Source organism: Poecilia latipinna, unplaced genomic scaffold, assembly GCF_001443285.1.
Source record: "Poecilia latipinna isolate Pla-1442-1.1 unplaced genomic scaffold, P_latipinna-1.0 Scaffold1725, whole genome shotgun sequence".
Classification (NCBI taxonomy): Eukaryota; Metazoa; Chordata; class Actinopteri; order Cyprinodontiformes; family Poeciliidae; genus Poecilia; species Poecilia latipinna.
In genome coordinates, this window is record NW_015114341.1 from 36117 (window position 1) to 56633 (window position 20517).

General features: G+C 37.6%; 1 protein-coding gene across 2 annotated transcripts in view; it reads right to left on the reverse strand.

Annotated features, from left to right (window-relative positions):
* Positions 1 to 6928: 6928 nt before the first annotated feature.
* Positions 6929 to 20517, reverse strand: part of LOC106964832 (voltage-dependent calcium channel subunit alpha-2/delta-1) — a 79817-nt gene continuing 66228 nt past the window's right edge. For both annotated transcript variants that reach the window (XM_015060556.1, XM_015060555.1), the window contains 13 exons: positions 19103 to 19206; positions 18514 to 18603; positions 18352 to 18419; positions 18207 to 18245; positions 18031 to 18102; positions 16964 to 17116; positions 16816 to 16868; positions 16390 to 16445; positions 13208 to 13337; positions 12082 to 12194; positions 11456 to 11538; positions 11141 to 11220; positions 6929 to 8980 (listed from right to left, as the gene is read on the reverse strand). In XM_015060556.1, coding sequence (XP_014916042.1) covers positions 8944 to 8980; positions 11141 to 11220; positions 11456 to 11538; positions 12082 to 12194; positions 13208 to 13337; positions 16390 to 16445; positions 16816 to 16868; positions 16964 to 17116; positions 18031 to 18102; positions 18207 to 18245; positions 18352 to 18419; positions 18514 to 18603; positions 19103 to 19206 — 1078 coding nt within the window. In that variant the 3' untranslated portion in view covers positions 6929 to 8943. The remainder of the gene's footprint in view (positions 8981 to 11140; positions 11221 to 11455; positions 11539 to 12081; positions 12195 to 13207; positions 13338 to 16389; positions 16446 to 16815; positions 16869 to 16963; positions 17117 to 18030; positions 18103 to 18206; positions 18246 to 18351; positions 18420 to 18513; positions 18604 to 19102; positions 19207 to 20517) is intronic.

Genomic DNA, 20517 nt, shown 5'->3' on the forward strand with positions numbered 1-20517 from the left:
GTTTTCAGTACACATAAACACACTCACAAACGTATAACAAGCAGCATATGAGTGAATAACCTTCACCAGCGTGAGATTGCGACAAAAAAACTCCTCACTGCCACAATCCCATTACTGACTCTCCTCGCAAGAATCCAGTGGGTGTTTTCACTGCGTCTGCGAGACTTCTGCTCGGAGATGGAAATTAGAGAAACCCAGAAGCCCTCTGCCTCGCTCCACGCGAGTGCCGGCCTGTCACCGTTGGAGACTCCTCACATCTGTGGCTGGTTATTGCCAGAAAACCTCATATCTGGTAATGGGGGAGAGAGAGTTCAATGGGAGATTGAGATGATATTAAGGGTGAAGAAGCGGCTTCACAGGCAGTGCAGATGAAGAACAGTCTGGAACAATGGGTTTTTTGTCTGAAAGGGAAGTGAAGAAACATAGTAGGGCAGCAGTGGTGGCTCTATTTGCATGCATACTTGTGGAGTGTGTTGAGTATTAATGGACTTCCTGCAGATTTGTTTGGAATCTTTGTGTGCATTGGTGTTCGACAGTTTTACTTTTCCACACAAGTGGGTGTATGCAGATACACTTCTATGTTCTATGTCCTCTGTTGAAAATAGCTAAACCTGTGTGTGACCTCACATTAAACCAACTTCTAGACGTCAGAAAACAGAACAGATTTCTCCACAAGACACCATCTGTTTTAGAAATAGGTGACGAGAATATGCTAGAAACTGTTGCAGTTTGAGATAGAGGACTCAGACATGCGGGTATGGTGGCTCAGGTAGGTAAGTGCAATTAGGGGAGAAGATGCGCCAGAGCGAGGCAGTTGTGAACTGTTTGGGGAAGATGCTGTAAACACAGATACTGTGTCAAGTGATCCTCCTTTAAATAAACACACATTTCCTGTTGTCAGCACACGTGATTGTGGCCACTGCTCCTAATGGAGGTTTGCTGACATTTCCAGGCAATACAAATAAACTCTGCAGAGACGTAGTTTTCTTCTTCAAAAAAAAAAAAACAAACAAAAAACCCGCACAGTTTTAAACATATTCGTCAAGAGAAATTTGTCATAATATCCCCCCCACCCTCCCAGCGCCCCGTTCTCCCTCCCCCCCACACACTGCCTCCCAGCTTCATCTCTGTGATCTGCTTTTGAGTTATTACGAGTACAGAATTTTGGAGTTCAGAGCACTAAGAGAAAAAATGTTGTACATTTTTCCATGCATAACAGTTGACTAAAATGAGAAAAAAAAAAAAAAAAAAATTCTAAGTCGTACAAGTAGAAGCTTGGTGGGTTGCACATTATGTCTTACTGTCACGCTCAAAGAATCTGTAAAATTCAGTTGATATGATATTTAACCTGACAGTTGTCCATTCTACACTTGTACATCTCAGTACAGTCCAATTGGGTACAGGTACAAAGTATAAACTATCATCCAAAAAACATAAGAGAAGAGCTGTAATTTCTTCGCATAGTTCACAAACATAATAACATTTATTATGATTAACTTACATTAATCAATCAAAAATATTAAACTGAATAAGTTTAAAATATTAAAATATTACTAGTAATGGCATCAATTTTGAAACTCAGATATCTCAAACTGACCTGACATTAACACCTTCATGGCTATGGTTTGGTTACATACCTACGATGCACATTTATACTAATTCAACCTCATCTTCCTCTTTTGTTAAGCAAAGGAAAAAAAACTATTTTTTCTTTTTTTAGAGGTTTTTAAAATCCTCCAGTGAGAGTCAAGCAGAACTGACATCAAATCCCTTGTTTGTGTGCACAAGCTTTGCAAATAAAACTGATTGTGAATCCCTATTTATTGGACATCTTAATGATAAACAGGAGTAATAAAGCCAGAATAAAAAGCATGACAACCTCGTTCTATCCTACAAACTCTAGCCAGCGTGCTATTTATTTTACTACAAAACATCTTGTGCCATTTTTACAAAATGACTAAACTTTTTTAACTACAGAAAGCAGCGAACAAAATCTTAATTCGATGACTAGTTTTTCCGACTTTTCAGTCTATGATCAAGTTGTTTTGTCTGCAGCAGGACTGTTTCAATTCAGTATTTTCTCTGTTAGTGGTAAAGGCAGTTTTGCTTTCATCCAAAGAAGTTTATGTACATTAAAAATGAACAATGAATATCCTGAAACACACTTATCAGTAACTTTTCAAATACAAAAACTTGATTAATTTGCTTCCTGTAGTGAAACATATTAAATTTTATTACACTAAATATTTTAATACAGCAAAACACCCTTAGTTGTGAGAACAGTAAAGTAAAAAAAAAAGTTGCCTTTTGTCTTCCCTTCCTCCTTTGTTTATGGGTGTTGATGTGAACATTTGTCTCTGAACACTTGAACAATTCATGAACAAAATGCCATGGTGAGTTTGTATATTAACACAAAGCATGACTGTTTAAATGACACATCCTCTAGCATGGTATACATAAAGCGTGTCCCAAAAACACATCGGTGTCCCACACGCACTCTATTGTGCCGGCTATTTGACAGTAGACCTGGGTCTCGCAAAAGTGCACAGTGACAAAGTTGAATATATCCATCATCTTAATGTTTGTGTTTGGATGGGATTGTTTACCAGTGACACTAACTTTTTGAACAGAGCGACTCTGTGCATATTTTCCACTGGAGCCTCTGAAGTTAAGCTTGCAACTAACAGATATATTGAAAATAAATACGCACGCCGACTGAAAAACGCAGTACATCAAAAATGTTCCCATTCCAAAATCTGAGCCTCAACATTCTCCGAGAAGCATTCTCAGAAATGCCTAAAAGAACACAAATGGTAAAACCGCTGCACAGCCGTCGCATAAATAAAAGGAAACCAAACATTATACACATAACGAAAACGTGAGAGTAGATCTTAAAATAGAACCCAAACTCATGATTCCTCATTTCTTACACATCTGCAAACAGTCAGCTTGTCTTGTCTGTTTTTCTCACATCCAATTTGCTCTTGCGTGATTCACTCAGAAACACTGATGCACCGGGGTAGCGAATGTACTTGGTAAAAAAAAAATAAAAAAAATCAAAGAGTCAATGCAGGGGAAAAGCTGCTGTGGGGCTGTAGGTATACTTCATCCCACATGTGTCTGTGTCAGAACTCATACATGTAATTAACATGTTGATGGTGAACATGGCATGCAGCAGGCGGGATTGAAAACAGCCTTTTTGGAGCCCACCTGAGTGATTTGCCAGACATTCATGCTGGGAAGCTCAGGCAATAACACACACAGTCAAGTGTTTGCACATGCTGTGTAAGATCCAGCCAGTGAAGTTCTACCTTCAGCTCTCTGAAGACAGGATCAGGACAGGAAAGGTGCCTCAAGTATCTACAATAACCACCAAGATAACATTTTCACTCCAGCGTGCCTTAGTATTCCTACTAAACAATGAGCTAAGCTCTTGTGACGGCATTCTTCACTCAAAAAAGGAAAAACTCTAAGGTTACATCGCTTACATAGCTACACATGCATAGCTTTTGAAGACAAACTGTTCCAAGCATTTGTAGAATGCTTACCATGATTGGTTTGTTAAACCACCCTCCTGATTTTGTCTGAAGAGGAATTCACTCTGATAAGGGTTTCTTTATTCTTTGTGTAGGTATTCATCATCTTTATGTTTTTTGGACATTATCATGCACACTATTTTGCCAGAAATATTGGCTCCACTCAAAGCCATCGAACCGACGTGCTCCAATCAGAAGTGGTGTTCTGCTGCGAAAGGCTGTTTATACGTGGAATAAATCCAGCATGTTAACCTTTCAGACAGCCAATCCAGAAGAGCTACAGATGTTGTCAGAGCAAAAGGTGGGCTTTCACCATGTTAAAACCTTTGTATTAAAAATGTGATTTTTTTTTTTTTTTTGTCCAAAAGACCAAAAACTATCAGGGTCAAAATTAATAGCCCCCTTAAGAGCTAACCTTTTCATCTAGCCAGAGCACAAAGCACTGTATTAAAATTATGTGTAATGTGCAATTTCACCTTGTGAAGTTACAAAGTCTGCCTTGCAAACTTTGGAACTTTACAAAGTTACAATGGATACAGTATCCCATCTTTGTAAGATGGGGTGCTGAATGTACATTCATGAGAAATAATATGAACTTGTTTGACTTTAGCAAATGGCTGCAATGAAGCAAAGAGTGAACAATTCAAAGGCGGGTGAATACTTTCTGAATACTGTGCATGGACACATTTTCATTCATGTCGCTCGCATACAAGTGAGCACAAACTCACACACACATAATGTAACTGAAAGCAGGGGAAGAAAAACAGGTAGAGAGAACAGAGAGGTTCTGTGGTACCGTTAATGGGTTTGGAAAGCACTGTGGCATTTCCTGATGTTACATGCCAAGTGTGTGTTTGTTGCTCTGTACGAGAGAACACCGTCTTTATCTCAGTGACTACACATGTATTTGCACATTGAAGCTGGTGACAGTATGGGTGATGCTTTGGAAGAACAGGTGCTAAAAGATGTGTCAATAACTAATACCGGTTTAGGGTCTTTTTTGTCATCTAGGAACGTGCTTTAAATTACACTCCTTGTTTTTCTTGTTAAGTCATACTAAATGCACCTTGTCCTCAATGTTTTGCAAAATATTTATAGAAGGTTTGTGCCTATTACTGGAAAGCATACCATGCATGCACTAACTCTGGCAGCACACACTGATATTATTCAAGACTGTTTTTGTACTTTTTTCCCCCCCTCTTTACAGGATGTCAGTTTTAATTTTAGTCCCACTCCAGTGTCTGCATTTTATGATGACGGAAAAATTGTGACCTCTCTGTCACTCCTTACAGGAACCCCTTTTTTATAGTAAAAAAAAAAAAAAAAAAAAGGTCCCAATTAATGGTTTTGCTGCTGGTGTTACTGTGTTACGTTTACCACATTTGAAGTGAAGTTTATTCAGACTTGGGGTGAGTGTCCTCAAAACATCATGGCCTAGAGGCTGAGAAGTTCGCTGCAATGTGTCCCAGGGTTGCAACACTGCTCCAAAAATAGCGTATTCTGGTAAGTAGACGTAAAAGGGTGTCCGATTATAATAACAGTCATGTTACTGAACCTCACTGGGGTTCACTAATCGCAAGCTGATTCTTGCAGAGCCAGCTACGGGTCATGCTGTCAATGCAACATTGATCTTGTGTGTCACTTCCTGCAGCTGGTGGCAGAAATCCAAAAAGCCACTGCAAGGCTTCAACTTAACCACTGCTGAGTCAGACGGCTTACAAAGTTTTTAGATCGCTGGAAAAAAAAGTTCCTCCAATAAGAACCTGACAACTGGACTGAGGGATGAGGGGAGTGAGGGGAGCAATAATTTATCAACCCAATTAAAATGACTCCTTTGTGTACTATTCATTATCTGTTTAACATTATAAAACATGTCCCATGGTATTTTAAGAATTCATCCCTTAAATTTATGACAAAATTAAGGGATGATTTTGTTATAATTCATCCCTTGATGTTGACACTTTCAGTCCCAACAGTCTGAAATGCCAAATACAATAATTTATTTCTACTGTCCAAAATTATGGACTACTGGCTAAACTAATTAATCTGGATTATTTAGGTTGAATGTATATTTAAGACACATGATTTTAGTATTACAAAAAGAAACATTAGAACAAACAAACAAACCTTATGTACAAGTAGAGGTTGAGAATCTGATTAAATAAAAATAGATGCTCAATCCACTAATCTAAATATATTGAAGAAATTGCTGTAGGTAAAATGTAGGAAATTTTGGATGATAAATTTACCCAAAGCAGATTTACCAAAGAGAAAATGCCTGAGGGATGTTGATGTAGTTAAAAGAAGAGGAAATGCGTACACGTTATAAAAAGTCCAAAATTTGTGCTGACATGCCTCTTTCTGATCTAAGAGCATTTACTTGGATCAGCAGGAAAACACATGATTTCTGTCACAGCTTAATCAATAATTTTGCAGTTTATTTTAACAATCACTACATGTATTTCAACACAGATGTTCTCTTTCGATCTCAGAGTGCCGATCACTTTTATAAAATTCTTGCTTACGGCTTTTCTTTGTTTGGAACAAAATTTCCACCATTGACAAAACATAAGAACCTCCGTCCAACACGTGTATCTTAGCTACGTCATAATGATTTCAAAGTATTTAGTAAACGAAGGGTTTCAAATTATTTACAATATTTGGGCTTGCAAAAGGTAAAGTATTGAAAAGGGAGATTACAATGCCTTTATTTTCATTTTCTTAAAAACATGACAGGTCAAAAATGTATATTCAGTAGAAATATCATTTTGTAAGAGAATTAAACCATTCTTACAATTGCAGACCAACTTTGTGCATGTTTCAATTACAACACAGATAAATCATTATTGTAAATTATTAGTGTTTTTTTTTTTATGGTGGGATAAAGGACCGCCCACTGGTTGGAATGAGGCCAAGTTTGTAATTTTAATTGTTCAGGAACTTTAGTCCCAGAAGTGAGTCTGTCAAACTAAATTGATACTGCACAAAATGTTGTTTATTATAACTGAATAAGTTTGGCACAGACATTTTGGAAAAATGAAAGAGTTCTCTGCTGATGCATAAACAAACAAACAAAAAAAAAACCAGTTTGTATTTAGTTTTAGTGGACATTTGTTTTTAACTCTGCAGTGCAGCAACACTAATATTCTTTGGTTAGTAGTTTCACTTTCCATGGCTGCATATTATTGAAGGACAAACGTATATTATTAGACAGTCAGGAAATAATGGTACTTTTACAGATGCAGTGTTATTGAAACCCGTGTCCAGATGTTCTTTCCGTTTGCAGCAACACGGATGTTTGGGTCTGCTCCCAGTTGGAACAAAACAACGTGTGTGTGTGTGTGTGGGTGTGTGTGTGTGTGTGTGGGAGGGGGGGGGGGAAAGGTGGAATCTTAGTCATAACAATACAACACTTTTATTGTGAATATATATTTGCACAATAATCAACACCATATTATAAACATTTTTCTTTTACATGTTTTTTTTTTCTTCTTTTATACAGTAAATAGTTTTAGTGTACAAATGTATACAAAACTTATTCAGGCTAGTGAAGTTCCACAAAAGAGTATTTTCATATATGGTATTAAAGCACAATCAGAAATCAGAGGGACACGCACATGCCTGCACATTGACACGGGACCCCTGGGATAAAACACAAGTCAACACGCAACTTTGATAAGACAGCATAACCTGATCACTCAACAGCAGGATGTCACCATGAAGGCAAGGTAGAGAGAATTTAGCAGCTATCGGTAAAATAGCTCGTAAATAAACAGATCCAAACCCACATGTGGTCTTTGTAACTATTGACAAAGTAAGGCAATGCAAAATTACCACTGGTGGTAGTAGTAGTGTATTCAGAACGTTTCTCTCCAGCAGGCCCCGATGCTGATCACAGGCAAATACAGCGTTCAAACACGGACAAGCTCATCCCATCACAATGCAGCATTTTGACGCCAGACCTTTAGCGCCTTTCTTCACAGCACTTTAAGAGCAACACAAAAAAAAAGGAAACAAGCATAGGGAGGTGACGGCAAGAGGAATGAAACAAATAAAACAGTCTTTGATATGCTGAGCTCATTCACAAGTCATCTTGGCTCCTGAGTCTTTTGATCCAGAAAGGGAACGGAAACAGGGCTATAAAGGGGAGAGAGTGATGCTGGGACACATGGACAGGTCTGCATTGGGTTTCGTTTTCCCTTCCACCCCAAAATCGAAACGAGTGGTTTATTGAGGTTGTGGTGTCGATCTCAAGAAATTAGAGCAACAGCAGTCAGATTTGGCCCGTTTCGTAAATTATCACTGCCAGGGTTGACGTCCCTGCTATAGTGAAATAAGCGTTAGCCTAGAGGCATACATGGTAAGAATACAACTCTGGTGCACTGCTTCATTCAATATATCAGAATGTTTAGAGCTACTATGTAGGCACTGGGAATTCAATGCATCAAGCCGAAGACAACCAAACTGATAATCCAAGCACAACCAGGTTTGAAGTTGTCATTTGCCTAAAAGACTCTGCACAGAGTGCAGGCCGACACACCTAATGCTGTAGCTAAAATACAGATATACTGTAAGCAAGGAATGTTGTTTACAAAGAAGAAACAATAGCGTGCACATTCTCTGGGAAGGTTGTGGTCCTTGGTACTGCTTAGGAGCTTTGGTGTCAAAGTGATGATGTAATCTTAAGCTCTCTACTGAGCACATGCTACGACAATGAAACACCTAGCAAGTCACTGAGTGCTAGTTGATTTTACAAACAAAATCAATAAAGAGGAGAAGAAGAAAAAAATATATATATCATTTTAAATGAAAAATATGATAATTATGATATTTGCACTGGTTGAGAAACATCTCTACAGCATATTGGCCCATATGCAACAAACAATGCTGACAACTTCACAAATCAATGCTGTCAGTGAACATATAGTCTTTGTGTGACTTCCAGTTGGCATAGTGGAATACATCTTCCATCTTTACTTTATAAATAATAATAATAATAAAAAAAAAAAAAAAAAAAAAAGAGGGAAAAATAAAGGGTTTGGTTAGCTCTTACATTTGCACCATAGAGAAGGTTAAGTTGTAGATGGTAGAAATGATTGCAGCTGATCTCAGTACGTTTCCACTTTTAAAAATGATGAGGAGGAAATGGATGAGCACCCTTTGGCATAGGAAAATGGAAATGCTGAGACAGTTTTTTTTTTTTAAGTTTTTTTTTTTTTTAAATGTTGCACATGTTTCTGCATACATCCTGTATGGCGCAAGTGGAATGTCTTCTGGCCTCCCGTGCAATGTGATGATCATCTGTGCATGAGTGAGCGTTTGAGTGTGTGTAGGGGTCATGACTGTAGTAAAAATTTGGTGAGCCAGAACAGCAATTGGAGGCCAAGCATCGACCAGAGACTTGGACTCAGGTGGTTCCCTCCTCCACAATCAGAATCATCCTCCTGTCAGACAAATAAGTGTGTGAGAAATAAGACACAGCATACAACAAATAGCATATTTTACATTTATGGAATGGTGGATTTTTTTTAATTTGTGTTTAATACAAATAAGATATTAGGAGTGGGCCATTCCAACACAAAAATATGTTCTGAACTAAACTTTTAAAGTGTGATCTGGCTGTATGATTAGGGTCCTTTTTCTTTGTTCTGTATCGTTCCTTTACAGTCATTATGGATGCTTCTCTTATTGAAACTCTCTTTGGTGAACACTTGTGTCGTCTTCCTTTGATGTCACAATTTTGTGAGACTTCTTGTTCACATACTATCCTAGTAAAATATATTGATGTTTGTAGTTATAACATTGTAAAATAATGTAGCTTGAGGGACATCAATACTTTTTGCAAGAAAGTGTTTATTTAATCAAAATTTGAGTCTTAACACTTTCTAATGAATTTCAGAACTACTTCGGTCATAGACTTTGTATCTACAAATTACAAAAATTGATTTCTGTTAAGAGAATTCAAATACTGAAAATGTTCAAAATGTCACATTCATTTTTCTGCTGAATTCCTTTTAATACTCCTTATTGCATTTGAGCACTACATTGTTTCAACACTTGTTTCTTTTTGGGTGTATTCTGTATATCCAAACAGGGCAGAATCATAGGGAAAAGAGACGGCAGTCTTCTTTATTCAAAGAGCAGGAAAGCCATATGAGGCTTCCTCTGTTTACTCCAGTGACAAAATGGACTGGCCTCGACACAAACCGTCTTCCTGTGAGGTGCTGAGCCAAAATAAAAAAGACAGTTTGAAAATGGAAAAGGGCAAACCCACTTTTACTCTGTTCATCTACTTCCTCTGCCATTCCTCCCCTCCCCTTTGCTTCCCTAGAAGGCCTCTTCATAATATAAACACACACTCACATGAATCAGTGGCCGGTTGGGAGTATAATTGTTGCAACACAATGAAAAGCAGGATTCACAAAGGTGTGGGAAACATTTTTTACCAAATATTTAGACGTCCTATGAATTGTTCAAAGTTGTGTTTTGGTACAGTTATACTGAATGTGATTTGATCCACCTTGTTCCTTTGTTTAATTGCTTTTTTAAATGGTGCAATGCAAAATCCCCCAATAGACCTTATAAACTACATATACATAATTTGCATTTGGTATTTGTTTATGTTTTGACATCAAATACCTTAAACCTAAAAATCGGGCTGTTGTCTTGCCGTTAGTGGCATTATGGGTAGTTTTACTACGAATCCCTGCTCTATAGTCAAGATCGGCAAAGAAACCACTTCTACCCCAAAAGAAAGATAAAGGACAGACTGACATTAACAGGACGTATGAAGATTGGATTGCAGAGGAGTATGGTACAGTTATGTTATCTAATGAAGCTTTAGACTACACAGGACATGCAGGGGGGAAAAAACTGTCAGGACTGTTTACAGCACACTGGAGGGAAAGTACAAGCAAAATAGCTTCAAGAATATTGAAATTTCAGGTCCATGTTCAGGACACTTTCCAGATCGCAATCTCAATGCAAACGTGTAGTAAATCCTAAATAAGCTAGTGGGCAACATTCAAAGAAAAAACATGCGCCGAGAACTGGATTTGATCTAAAAACCTGATCATCAGGAAACCAGGACAAATAGCAGAAACCTTGAAAAAGACATTTAAACACTGCACTTCACGATTCACATGAATGTCAAGTATTTCTCAATAAAACACTTAAGAAATTATTTAGAGATAATTATGTAATTATGAGCAATAACAGTTACTAAACTTTAGTACCAATAGAAACATCATTCAAAAACATCTGACAGAAAAAATAAAAAATCCAACAACAATGAAGTAAAATGAGTAAGAAACTAAGTTTATGGCTGCCAAAACTCAAAACCCCTGTGGCTTCAAACAGAATATGCAACAGTACTTGCTAACTAACTTACTAGCTAAATACTAGAGTCAAAGTCATTACTTTGAAGCATAACAGCTACTGGAATTTTGGACTTCAAACTATTAAAGGGTTACAGAACAAAAGCAACATTTTTAAATTTAAGGCGTAAATCCGACAAAATTAAATCAGCTACAGGGATCACTATGAGATTTTTTTTAACTTGATTGGCTAAACTGTCTGCAATAAAGCTTTGTGATGAAACTGACCCTGAAGTCAGAAACAGAAACAACAGAAGAGGTGCAGAGATGAGAGTGGAACCCCGACTGACTGGACACAGTGGCTCATCCTTGGTATGCAAAATCACAAAACAAGAATGAAAGGTGATGAGATGATTCAAGGCAGACAAAAAAACAATAACAACAAAAAAACAACAAAAAAGAAAACAATGAGCATTGAGGTGAAAATAAAAAAGCGTGTAAGTAAGGCTGACTGGACTTGATAATGTCACTTATATGGCTGTTTTTGGAATTATTTTTTTTTTCTCCACACAAACCTATGTATAGTAAGTGTTTGCCCCTTACATTTTCATTGTTGTCAAAGCACATATCAGGCCCTTTGCGATGTCTGGGGCTCTGAGCCAGCTCACAAGGATTTGGTCCTTCAGCTGATCACACACTCAGGAAAAAAAACAACGTTGTATGTTTACCACTCCCCCCCCCCCGACATTGATGAACTGAAGTGCTATCCATCTTATCTTATCTATAGTTTGGTTCATGTTCCAACCCAACGTGTATCTATAATAACAGATTTACATAAAGCAAACAGAAGATGACAAATAAAGCACGTGTCAAAAACATACTCTGAACATATAAACACAAACCTTGTTTACAAATACATACAAACACAAACCTTGTTTACAAATTACCTCCAACTTTTATCTCTAAATTAATCTGAAGGTAGCCTGTAGCTCAAAGCAATTCGCACAAAGGGCTCTAGTTCAAGAAAAGAGTGAGGCTATATTTCATGCTGCACATCTGGTTAGCGGTCCACATCTGAAAAGCCACTGGGGAACTACTACAAACTCCTTAGGTGTGCTTCCTTATATTGTCAGTTTAAAGCCTCACTATCCTGTGGGTGATGGATGTTGAACTGGAAAGCACATAAGCGAAGATCTGGTGAGTTTTTACAAGCCAAAAGAAAAGGATACAGGGTTGCTCGGCTTGACGAAGCGGCCGGGGGTCACATGATAAACATGTTGCCTTGGCATCAGTGATCAGAAACACCAAGTTTGTGTTGGGAAGCTTCTCAGCACGATACATCCTAAAAAGCACAGAAACCACACATTTATATATATATAAAAAAAAAAAAAAAATATATATATATATATATATATATATATATATATATATAATATATATATATAAGCTACCCCAAACAGTGTGTCTGTAAACATTATATTGCATACATACACATATATTTTTTATATCCATTTATATATGCACAAATGTCCACTCGTATATCCATGCACATCTCGTATGTTTTTCCTCCCTAAATTAACCTGGTCAGCCGCACATACCTTTAATCTGAGCATGGCATTTTCTTAACAGCACAGTATTATTCTTATATTGTAAATTTATGTTTACCGTGAAACCTTGTATTCTTCTGTTTTTCTTTTTTTACCTTTGTGAGACTAAGCATGTCCCTACTGCTGCTGTAACCTCCTACTTTCCCCACTTTCAAACCAACCCATCACTACGAGGTGTAAACATTCATGCAATGCTTTTCCCTTGAAATGTAGTATTTTATGGCAATCAGAAATAAAAATGTCTTTGAAACTACAGGTGTTAACTTTGCAGAATAAAGCATTAGACTCATGAGGCATATAACAGTCAATAGTAGCCATATTGACTCAACCCAACATACCGTGTTGGGTTGAACTCCCCAACCCAACACTGGAAGAAACAGAAGAGAGTTTATGGCAAAGTGTTCTAAAAACTAGGGAGTCTGAATCCTTGCCAAAGTGAGAATAAAGGAGAACAGACTAAAACGTCTTTGCTCTTTCCATTTAAGTCACTGAAATGTCAGGTGGTCTGTGTCTGATCAAAGCTCATCACAAAGCAGCTGCTTAAAATCACGCTGCAAGATGAAGGGAGGACGAGAAACTAACAGTTTCAGAGTTTGCTAAACTGAACAATGTTGGATGAGCCGTAAAATGTGGAAGGTTCTACACAGTGCATTTCATTTTAAGGATGCGCAGAAAGAATAACTGATACATGAGCAAATCCAGATTTACACCAATGCACCGCACTCCTATAAATAAACATTAGACGTACCTGGAGCAGTTTCCACAGTCTAGGACACCTGAGTATGATCTTTCATCATTGTCAAAAAAGTACTGAGTCTGCTCTGTGATGCAGCTTTCTTTGAACATGGCATCTGGTATGTCATCATCTGCTGACTCCACTGGAAAAAAGAAAATGTCAACAATAAAAGAGGTTCCAGAGCTGGACCACTAACCAAGTAGTGAGACAAGAGGTAACCTGGGGCCTCATGCATAAAAGAGTGCGCAGCTTTCACACTAAAACTTGGTGTACAGAAAAATTTAGGAAAGTGTGACGCACAAAAAAATTTGGATGTATAAAGCCATGCATGCACGTGGCTGCGCACCTTTCCTTTGTACACCCCAGTTTCCGTAGGAAATTGAGCGCAGCTATTTATTTAGCATAAATACCCGGAAGTCTGCCACCACGTGAAGCAATAACCATGGCAATGTCCTTGTTTGTAGCAGTATAAATATTTATTATAATAACTATTTTATTTAAAAGGTGCTTTCGGTAACCTCACAAAAAAAAAAAAAAAAAAAAATCCACATAAAATAAATAAATAAATAAAGAGATTGTGCAAATGCCTGTTAGAACAGTAGTGCGTCCATCCGGGCAGACAGCGAGAGTGAGAGTCATTTGAGTGGGAACGTGGACGTTTATTCTAAATAGTGGAATCCTGTGCATAAGTTGTACATTTACAGAATAGAGATGCTTTCTGTCCAGAAAGGCGCATTCACAAAGCGGGCGGCTCGACTGAAGGGTGACTGCAGTAGCAACGGTACCGGTACCGCACGGCTCTTTAAGTTTTGCTCAGAGATCCAGGATGTTCAGTCCGGGCAATCCAGACGCTAACAAACCATCATCAACATTTCGCAGCAGATCAATATGATCTCTGAACACACACTCCCTCTGAAGTTACCCCGTAGATGCATTTCATGCGCTAAAGCGCACAGACTAATCTTTATAAGACAAAAACTGAGGAAAAGTACTATTTACATTCGAGTGAAGTTTTCACATCCTTCTGCTTTTTTTTGACACACCTGCTCTTTTTTATTTATTTTGTGTGCGTGTTATGTTATTGTCTGAGGAAAAATGCGGTTCAGTTTCATCATTTAAGTTTAAACAATAAAATAGTAAACTCATGAAAAAAACATCGGGTTTGATGCTTCTTGGTCTAAATAACTGAATGTAGTCAGATTTCAGTGTATTTAGGTGAGTTTTGATGCTTTGAAGTTTGATATTGTCCTCTGAAAAAGTTTGCGTAGCTGCCGCACAATTTCACGCCAGCAAAAAAGCGTGTGTATATTTACGCAAACTTTGACGCAAAGTTAATTGTTATACATGCCAACTTATGCGTAAAACATGACGCCGCGCATTTTATGTGCGCGCGCACGCTTGATGCATGAGGCCCCTGGTTAATAAGTCGGATGCAAAGATGCTTAAAAATGCAACACTTTTTAATCACTTATTATTAGCATCACTTAAATTTCAATTGAAGAAACCTTGAATGGAAAAGTCGGTTACAGGTGAATACATTTTGTTGCTGGTTAGGTGGAGATGGTTCATTATTGTGTATTGCCCCTGCAATGTTTGGCAATCAGCAAATCTTAAGTTAAAGTTTGCAGTGCTCTAAGTCACATGTTTGAAACTCAAGGCCCATATGCCAAATCCAACCTGCACTGCCCATTTCTAGAAGTAGAAATGAGAAAACAGTTGTGCAGCATCAATTTTGTATTCCTATCAGTTTTTATTTAGTAATTTAATAGATAGTTTTATCATCACTTTATCTCACCATTGGCCCTTTGATTACATTAGTGGCCTCGATGTGGTGTGAAATAAAAATAAGTTTGACACACCTGCTCTAAATAAAATGCTCTTGACAGTGAGCTGCTATGTGCTTACTGTATGGCCACAAATGTGTCTTCAAAACTTTTCGAACACACAAAATCTCTTAATGGATTTTGTGTATTTTGTACAGTGTCTTTAAGTACTGAGAAAGGTGCCTCCAAATAAAATGCGTTATTATTTTTAGTAATATATAAAAATAAAAAAAAAGCTTACCATACAGATGCAATCAACAGAGTATGATCTCCACACTAAAAGGAGTACAGTACTTTACTGAGGTCCCTTGCACATGCAGAGTCGCAGCCCTTGTGATCTAGAACCCTGCAACTTTTACATGTATCCCTGCTCCAACACACCTGAGTCAAAAGTCTGACTTCCCTCACTAGAATAACTCAGCTCTGCAGAGGCCTTCTAAAGAGCCATTCATTTGATCCAGGTGTGTTGGAGGAGTTTCAGTTTAGTAGCTCTGGAGAACTGGACTTGGGCACCCCCTGGCATAAGGCTCCCAAAAAGAGATGGGTACACACACCTCTAATTAGAGACAAGACTGTTGTGCTGGTTGCTGGGAGACAGCAACACCTGCTTGTGTTTTTCTAGCAGAAAAATATGTCTATTAAATGTAAAGCCCCACTAATGTAGGTAAGGATCAGAAGATAGGCGGAAATAGTATATCTTCAATGGCTCATAGGGTGCGTAATATAATCTTATAATTGTTGCAGAATAACTCATTGAAACAAAACAAAAAAACTAAGACAATTGAGGAGCCTCTGTTTTCTGATTCCTTCTGACTGCATTTGTCTGTTGTGTCAAAGTAAACTGCAGTGGGTTGAAATGATTGTTTTGTATGTTGTGTGTTTCACAGTGCCCAGCATTTTTCCAGAAAATCCATCCAGCTACATCTTTCCATGATGCCGACAACTGCTTAAAATACTGGCAATGTTTGGTCCTCTAATTCGAGGCTAGGCTGGTAGATGTGTAGAAAACTCACATCTCTGTGAGTAATTCATGTAGATCATGTTAAAGTCAAGACGGCAACCTAGTATGTGGAGCGGCATTGTGGTAGCATTACCAACAAAAGCAACAAGAAAAAAAACTCTTCAGTGGTTGCTGAAAAAGTACTTCTTTAATGATTGCCTGAACTACTTTAATGACACTGAAAAACAACAGAGGTTTATCCACCAGCAAACCATTGTGGATCTCATAAAAGCTGTAGCGTGATCTTAAATTCACTGTGAAGAGGGATTTAATGGATACCAGTGGTATTAATTAGATCCACTTTTGCACGTTACTTCTCATGCCATTCAGAAAAAAAAAAAAAAAAATATTGAAAAAACAGCTGGTCTTACCTGCTTCTAAAAGGTTAGGGAACAAAAGACTGAAGACAAGCTGTTGAAGTATTGACCTAAAACATGGAAACAAAGAAAAGGAAACAAGACAACTTATTATTTGTTAGCATGTGTTTCAAATATCTTTCACTTGTTTATAACCAATAGCTGCTTGGAAGAAGCAACACATCTGTGTGAGGTTAGAGTCACTGGTGATGTAAATGCCATGGGAAATATTATCCAATCCATGTTATAAGGTGGTTATACTGGATTTGGACAACCATGCAGAAAACAATGAAGCGTAATGTTGTGTAACTTTCCTATTCTCACACTGACTAAGCCAGAATAATCTTCCAACACATTAAAGTCTACTCAACAAGTATTTTCACACTCTCAAATGCCAACATAAATAAACAAACAACACAAGTACGGAATCTGAGCACTCACCAAGCAGCATTGGAAGCCCACCAGCCTATACTGAGGAAGTCTGCAATAGTAGGCTGTGGAAAAAAAAAAAAAAGATTAGAACGGACACTTAGAAGTACTTGGTCACCAATAAATGAAAGCATGTTCATGCATAGAACACGTAACTGACCACATATATGGAGCGAGGTCCTGCTGCTGCCTTGTTGTCCTTCTCTGGGTCACACACAGACTGATAGTCATATGTCTTGTTGAAGGAGTAAAGGGATGTGTTGACTAAGTTTATCATCAGCACCGGATCAACCTCGCCAAAGAACTGACCTATCTAGAAGAGTTTAGGAACAGAAAAGTAAAACACTGTATTGCTAATCCCAGCTCATAAATACGTTTGGCGCTCGGTCCTATTATGTCTAAGACAGTTATATATTTTTCTTCTTTCATTCAAAATTGTGTCTGTGATTTTAAAACAATAAGCAAAATCAAAACATAAGAAGCAACACAAAACCATTCCTTAAAAATGGGTATCAAAGATAGCACATGCCCTGTTTTGAATGACATGAACTGCTTTCAAGTCCACTCTAACATAAATTCTACCTCTGACAGGCAGGGGCACAGTGCAGACAAAAAGGACCAGAGTTTACGTTGTGGAGCAGACCTCTTAAATTCACAGGAGACCAACTTCACTGCAGCCTCCATTACTGACTAAAACTCATCTGCCTTCTCTTTGAACCTTGTCCGGTGACTTGTGCTTTACTTCAGACAAGGACACTCTGCTGTCCTGTTAGACTACAGCTCTGAGCAAAGAAGTTAGGCCATTCTTATGACTTACTGATGCTATAAGACATTAATGTATCCAGTATATGGAACTGATTATGACAAAAGCAAACATAACCAAGTGTGTTGAGAAGTAGAACTAAATAAAAGCAACAGTAAATTGTATCTTAAAGTCCCATCAGATATTTTCTTACTCTTGAATAACACACTCTTATAAGACACAGATTAAATTCCAAGCTAAAATATGGTAAAATAAAATGAGAGAGAGAGATAAAATAAAATAAGCTAAGAGCTCAAGATAAGCTATGACAAGCTAAACGATAAGATCATATAAAACAATTTAAGAAAAAACTAAGTTAAATTAAAATAAGCATGACTAAAAGCAAATTAAAGGCTTACACATGCCCAGCAAAAAATGAGGAGCTAAGATAATTTAATGTAACATAAGTGTTAGTAGGTATTCACCAAGGAAATATACTCTTCTTGATTAGACATGAGCAGAAATCCTCCATCATCCAATATTACACAATCCACATGCTGCAAAAGATAAGTACATAAATTATAAAACAATAATAGGGTACCATGACACTCCAGTTAATGTATGCTGTTTTACAAACAATATTTAGTGTAAATTGTTGTACCTTGTCATTCCTGAGACAGCCACAAATCTCATCTTTGCACTACAAGATGACAAATTTGCAACAATTAGCATTTACTTTATACGGAATCCCCCAAGTGACTTTAACATAGCATAGTCCTACAGTAAATTTTATTTATAGTACTTACATTAAGTTTCAGCGTTGCATTGATAAAACTGCTCATCCAGAATGAAACATTGAGTTTTACTCCCACCACTAAGGAGCAAATCATAAAACACAGAAACAGTCGTGATGAGCAGGGGAAAAAAATAAATAATCACTCTGTTTTTGTTTTTTTGGTAAAACTGACCTGCTGGTTTGAGCATGATTTTATCGATGACGAGGTCTATTGCTTTGCTCACCAGGATACCCGATTCGGACACAGGCTCCCTGACCTCTGCTGCAGTTTCAAACAGTTGCACAGGGAAAGATGAACACTTTTATTTGTCACTACCTGAACAAATGTTTGACAGGATGTGTTTGGGATTATTTTTCACTCTGCATAAGGATTAAATAAACAAATAATGGATTTTCTTTGTAGATAATTTCACCCATCTCCCCCCTCGCCCCACACCGTAATTTATGAGTAAAGTTTATGAAAACAGAACATGTGTTAATTCAGTCAAGAGTGCTGTAGCTGTAGCACTGACATTTGCCAGTGCTGATGTCTGTTAGAAAGATCAGTGGGGGATGACAGGATGTATACAGAGGAAAGGGGAGTGATGGTGGGGATGTGTGCCGAAAAGCCCAGGAGGAGAAGAACAAGGATAAAGTGAGCAATATCAAACAGGCCAAAAAGTCTAATGGTTGCCAATAATGTTGGGATCACGTCCAAAGGCAGTGGAGCACATCCACAGTACACAAGACCTTATTTAAGACCTTAACACATACACACTTACTGTTAAAAGATGGAGCTGTGAATATATATATTTCATTATCCAAAGTCCTCTTGTAGAAGCTGGAATCATATGTCTCAGGATTCTCTGTCCATTCTTCTCCAGCACTAAAAACATCATTATGTTAAAGCAATATTGGCAAATTTAGTACAAATAAACGACAAGAGTATTTTATGTGGATTCACATTTAGGTTATAATTATCACCGTTTGTTTGAATTAAGTCAGTTGGTTTGAGAAATGGTCAAAAAGGGGCAGCATTATATAAAATGAACTTTTTGATCTTTATATCATGTCATAATGTTACTCCCTCATCAAAAAACTTTCACTCATGTCTGAGAAATACTTTAGGCTCCCCTGGCTTTCGTTCAGGTGTGAAAACCTCTTGGATGGACTGTCGTGATGACTTTCTGAAGGCAGACTTTCAGAAAGAACAAGAGTTTAAAAAAGAGACAAAGGCCCAATTTTAGGAAGTTAAATTATAAAGTCAAATTTATTTGAAGTCATATTTGATATATAAAGCTTTTTAAAACAACTGAGGGAACATAGTTACACGACTGCGGTATAAACTGGCGCATTATGCCTGGAAATACATAACACTGCCCCTTTAAGATAAATATCAACTTAAAGGGGCTTAAAACATGAACTGAATATGTGCAGAGAAGTGCAATTTGCATTGCATGCAGTGATGCAATTTGCATCACTGCATGATTCACTAATAAAAATGCTTTCTCCTAACAGATGTTCAGAGGAATTCAAGGGTTGATGCCCTTGATGAGTCAGAGTAATAATGAAGCAGAACAGACACGGCTTCATTAAGCACAAATGCAGCCAGAACCTATGTTTTTCAAACTGCAGTTGTTCAAACTGTCAAACTGTGATGAGCTACAAGTAGACTTGGCTAAGCACAACGAATCTTTAAGTCTCTCTGTATGGTGCCAGTTTGTTAAGTCTCTCTGCATGGTGCGGGAACTGAGTGCAAGTTACTGCACTCAGGTGATAGTTCTAACTTCCTGATCCTGACTGGAAAAGAAAAAAAAAACCCTACAATTTAAAACATAATGTTACAGACTTAATTTGACATTTCTTTTTAATGTTTTTGTCTTGGGATAATATTCTGTAGTACATTAATTCTCACTTCAGTCTTTCACATGTCATTATTACTTGAATCTGATTATTTGCCACATGAGGTACAATCTAAAAAAATCACAAGTCAGGTCAACTGATAACTTTTTTTTTTTACTACTACTACAGCTACATCCACTCATTTTCTGTTGCATCACTCAACACCAATATAGAGGGCAGGAGGAAAAAAAATGCTATTCTGGTGTGGTGATTTGCCTGTGACTTTTGTGATGTCTTACTGCATGAATCTCTTACGTTTTTCTGTGTCATGACATTCCAATATGAGTACATATAG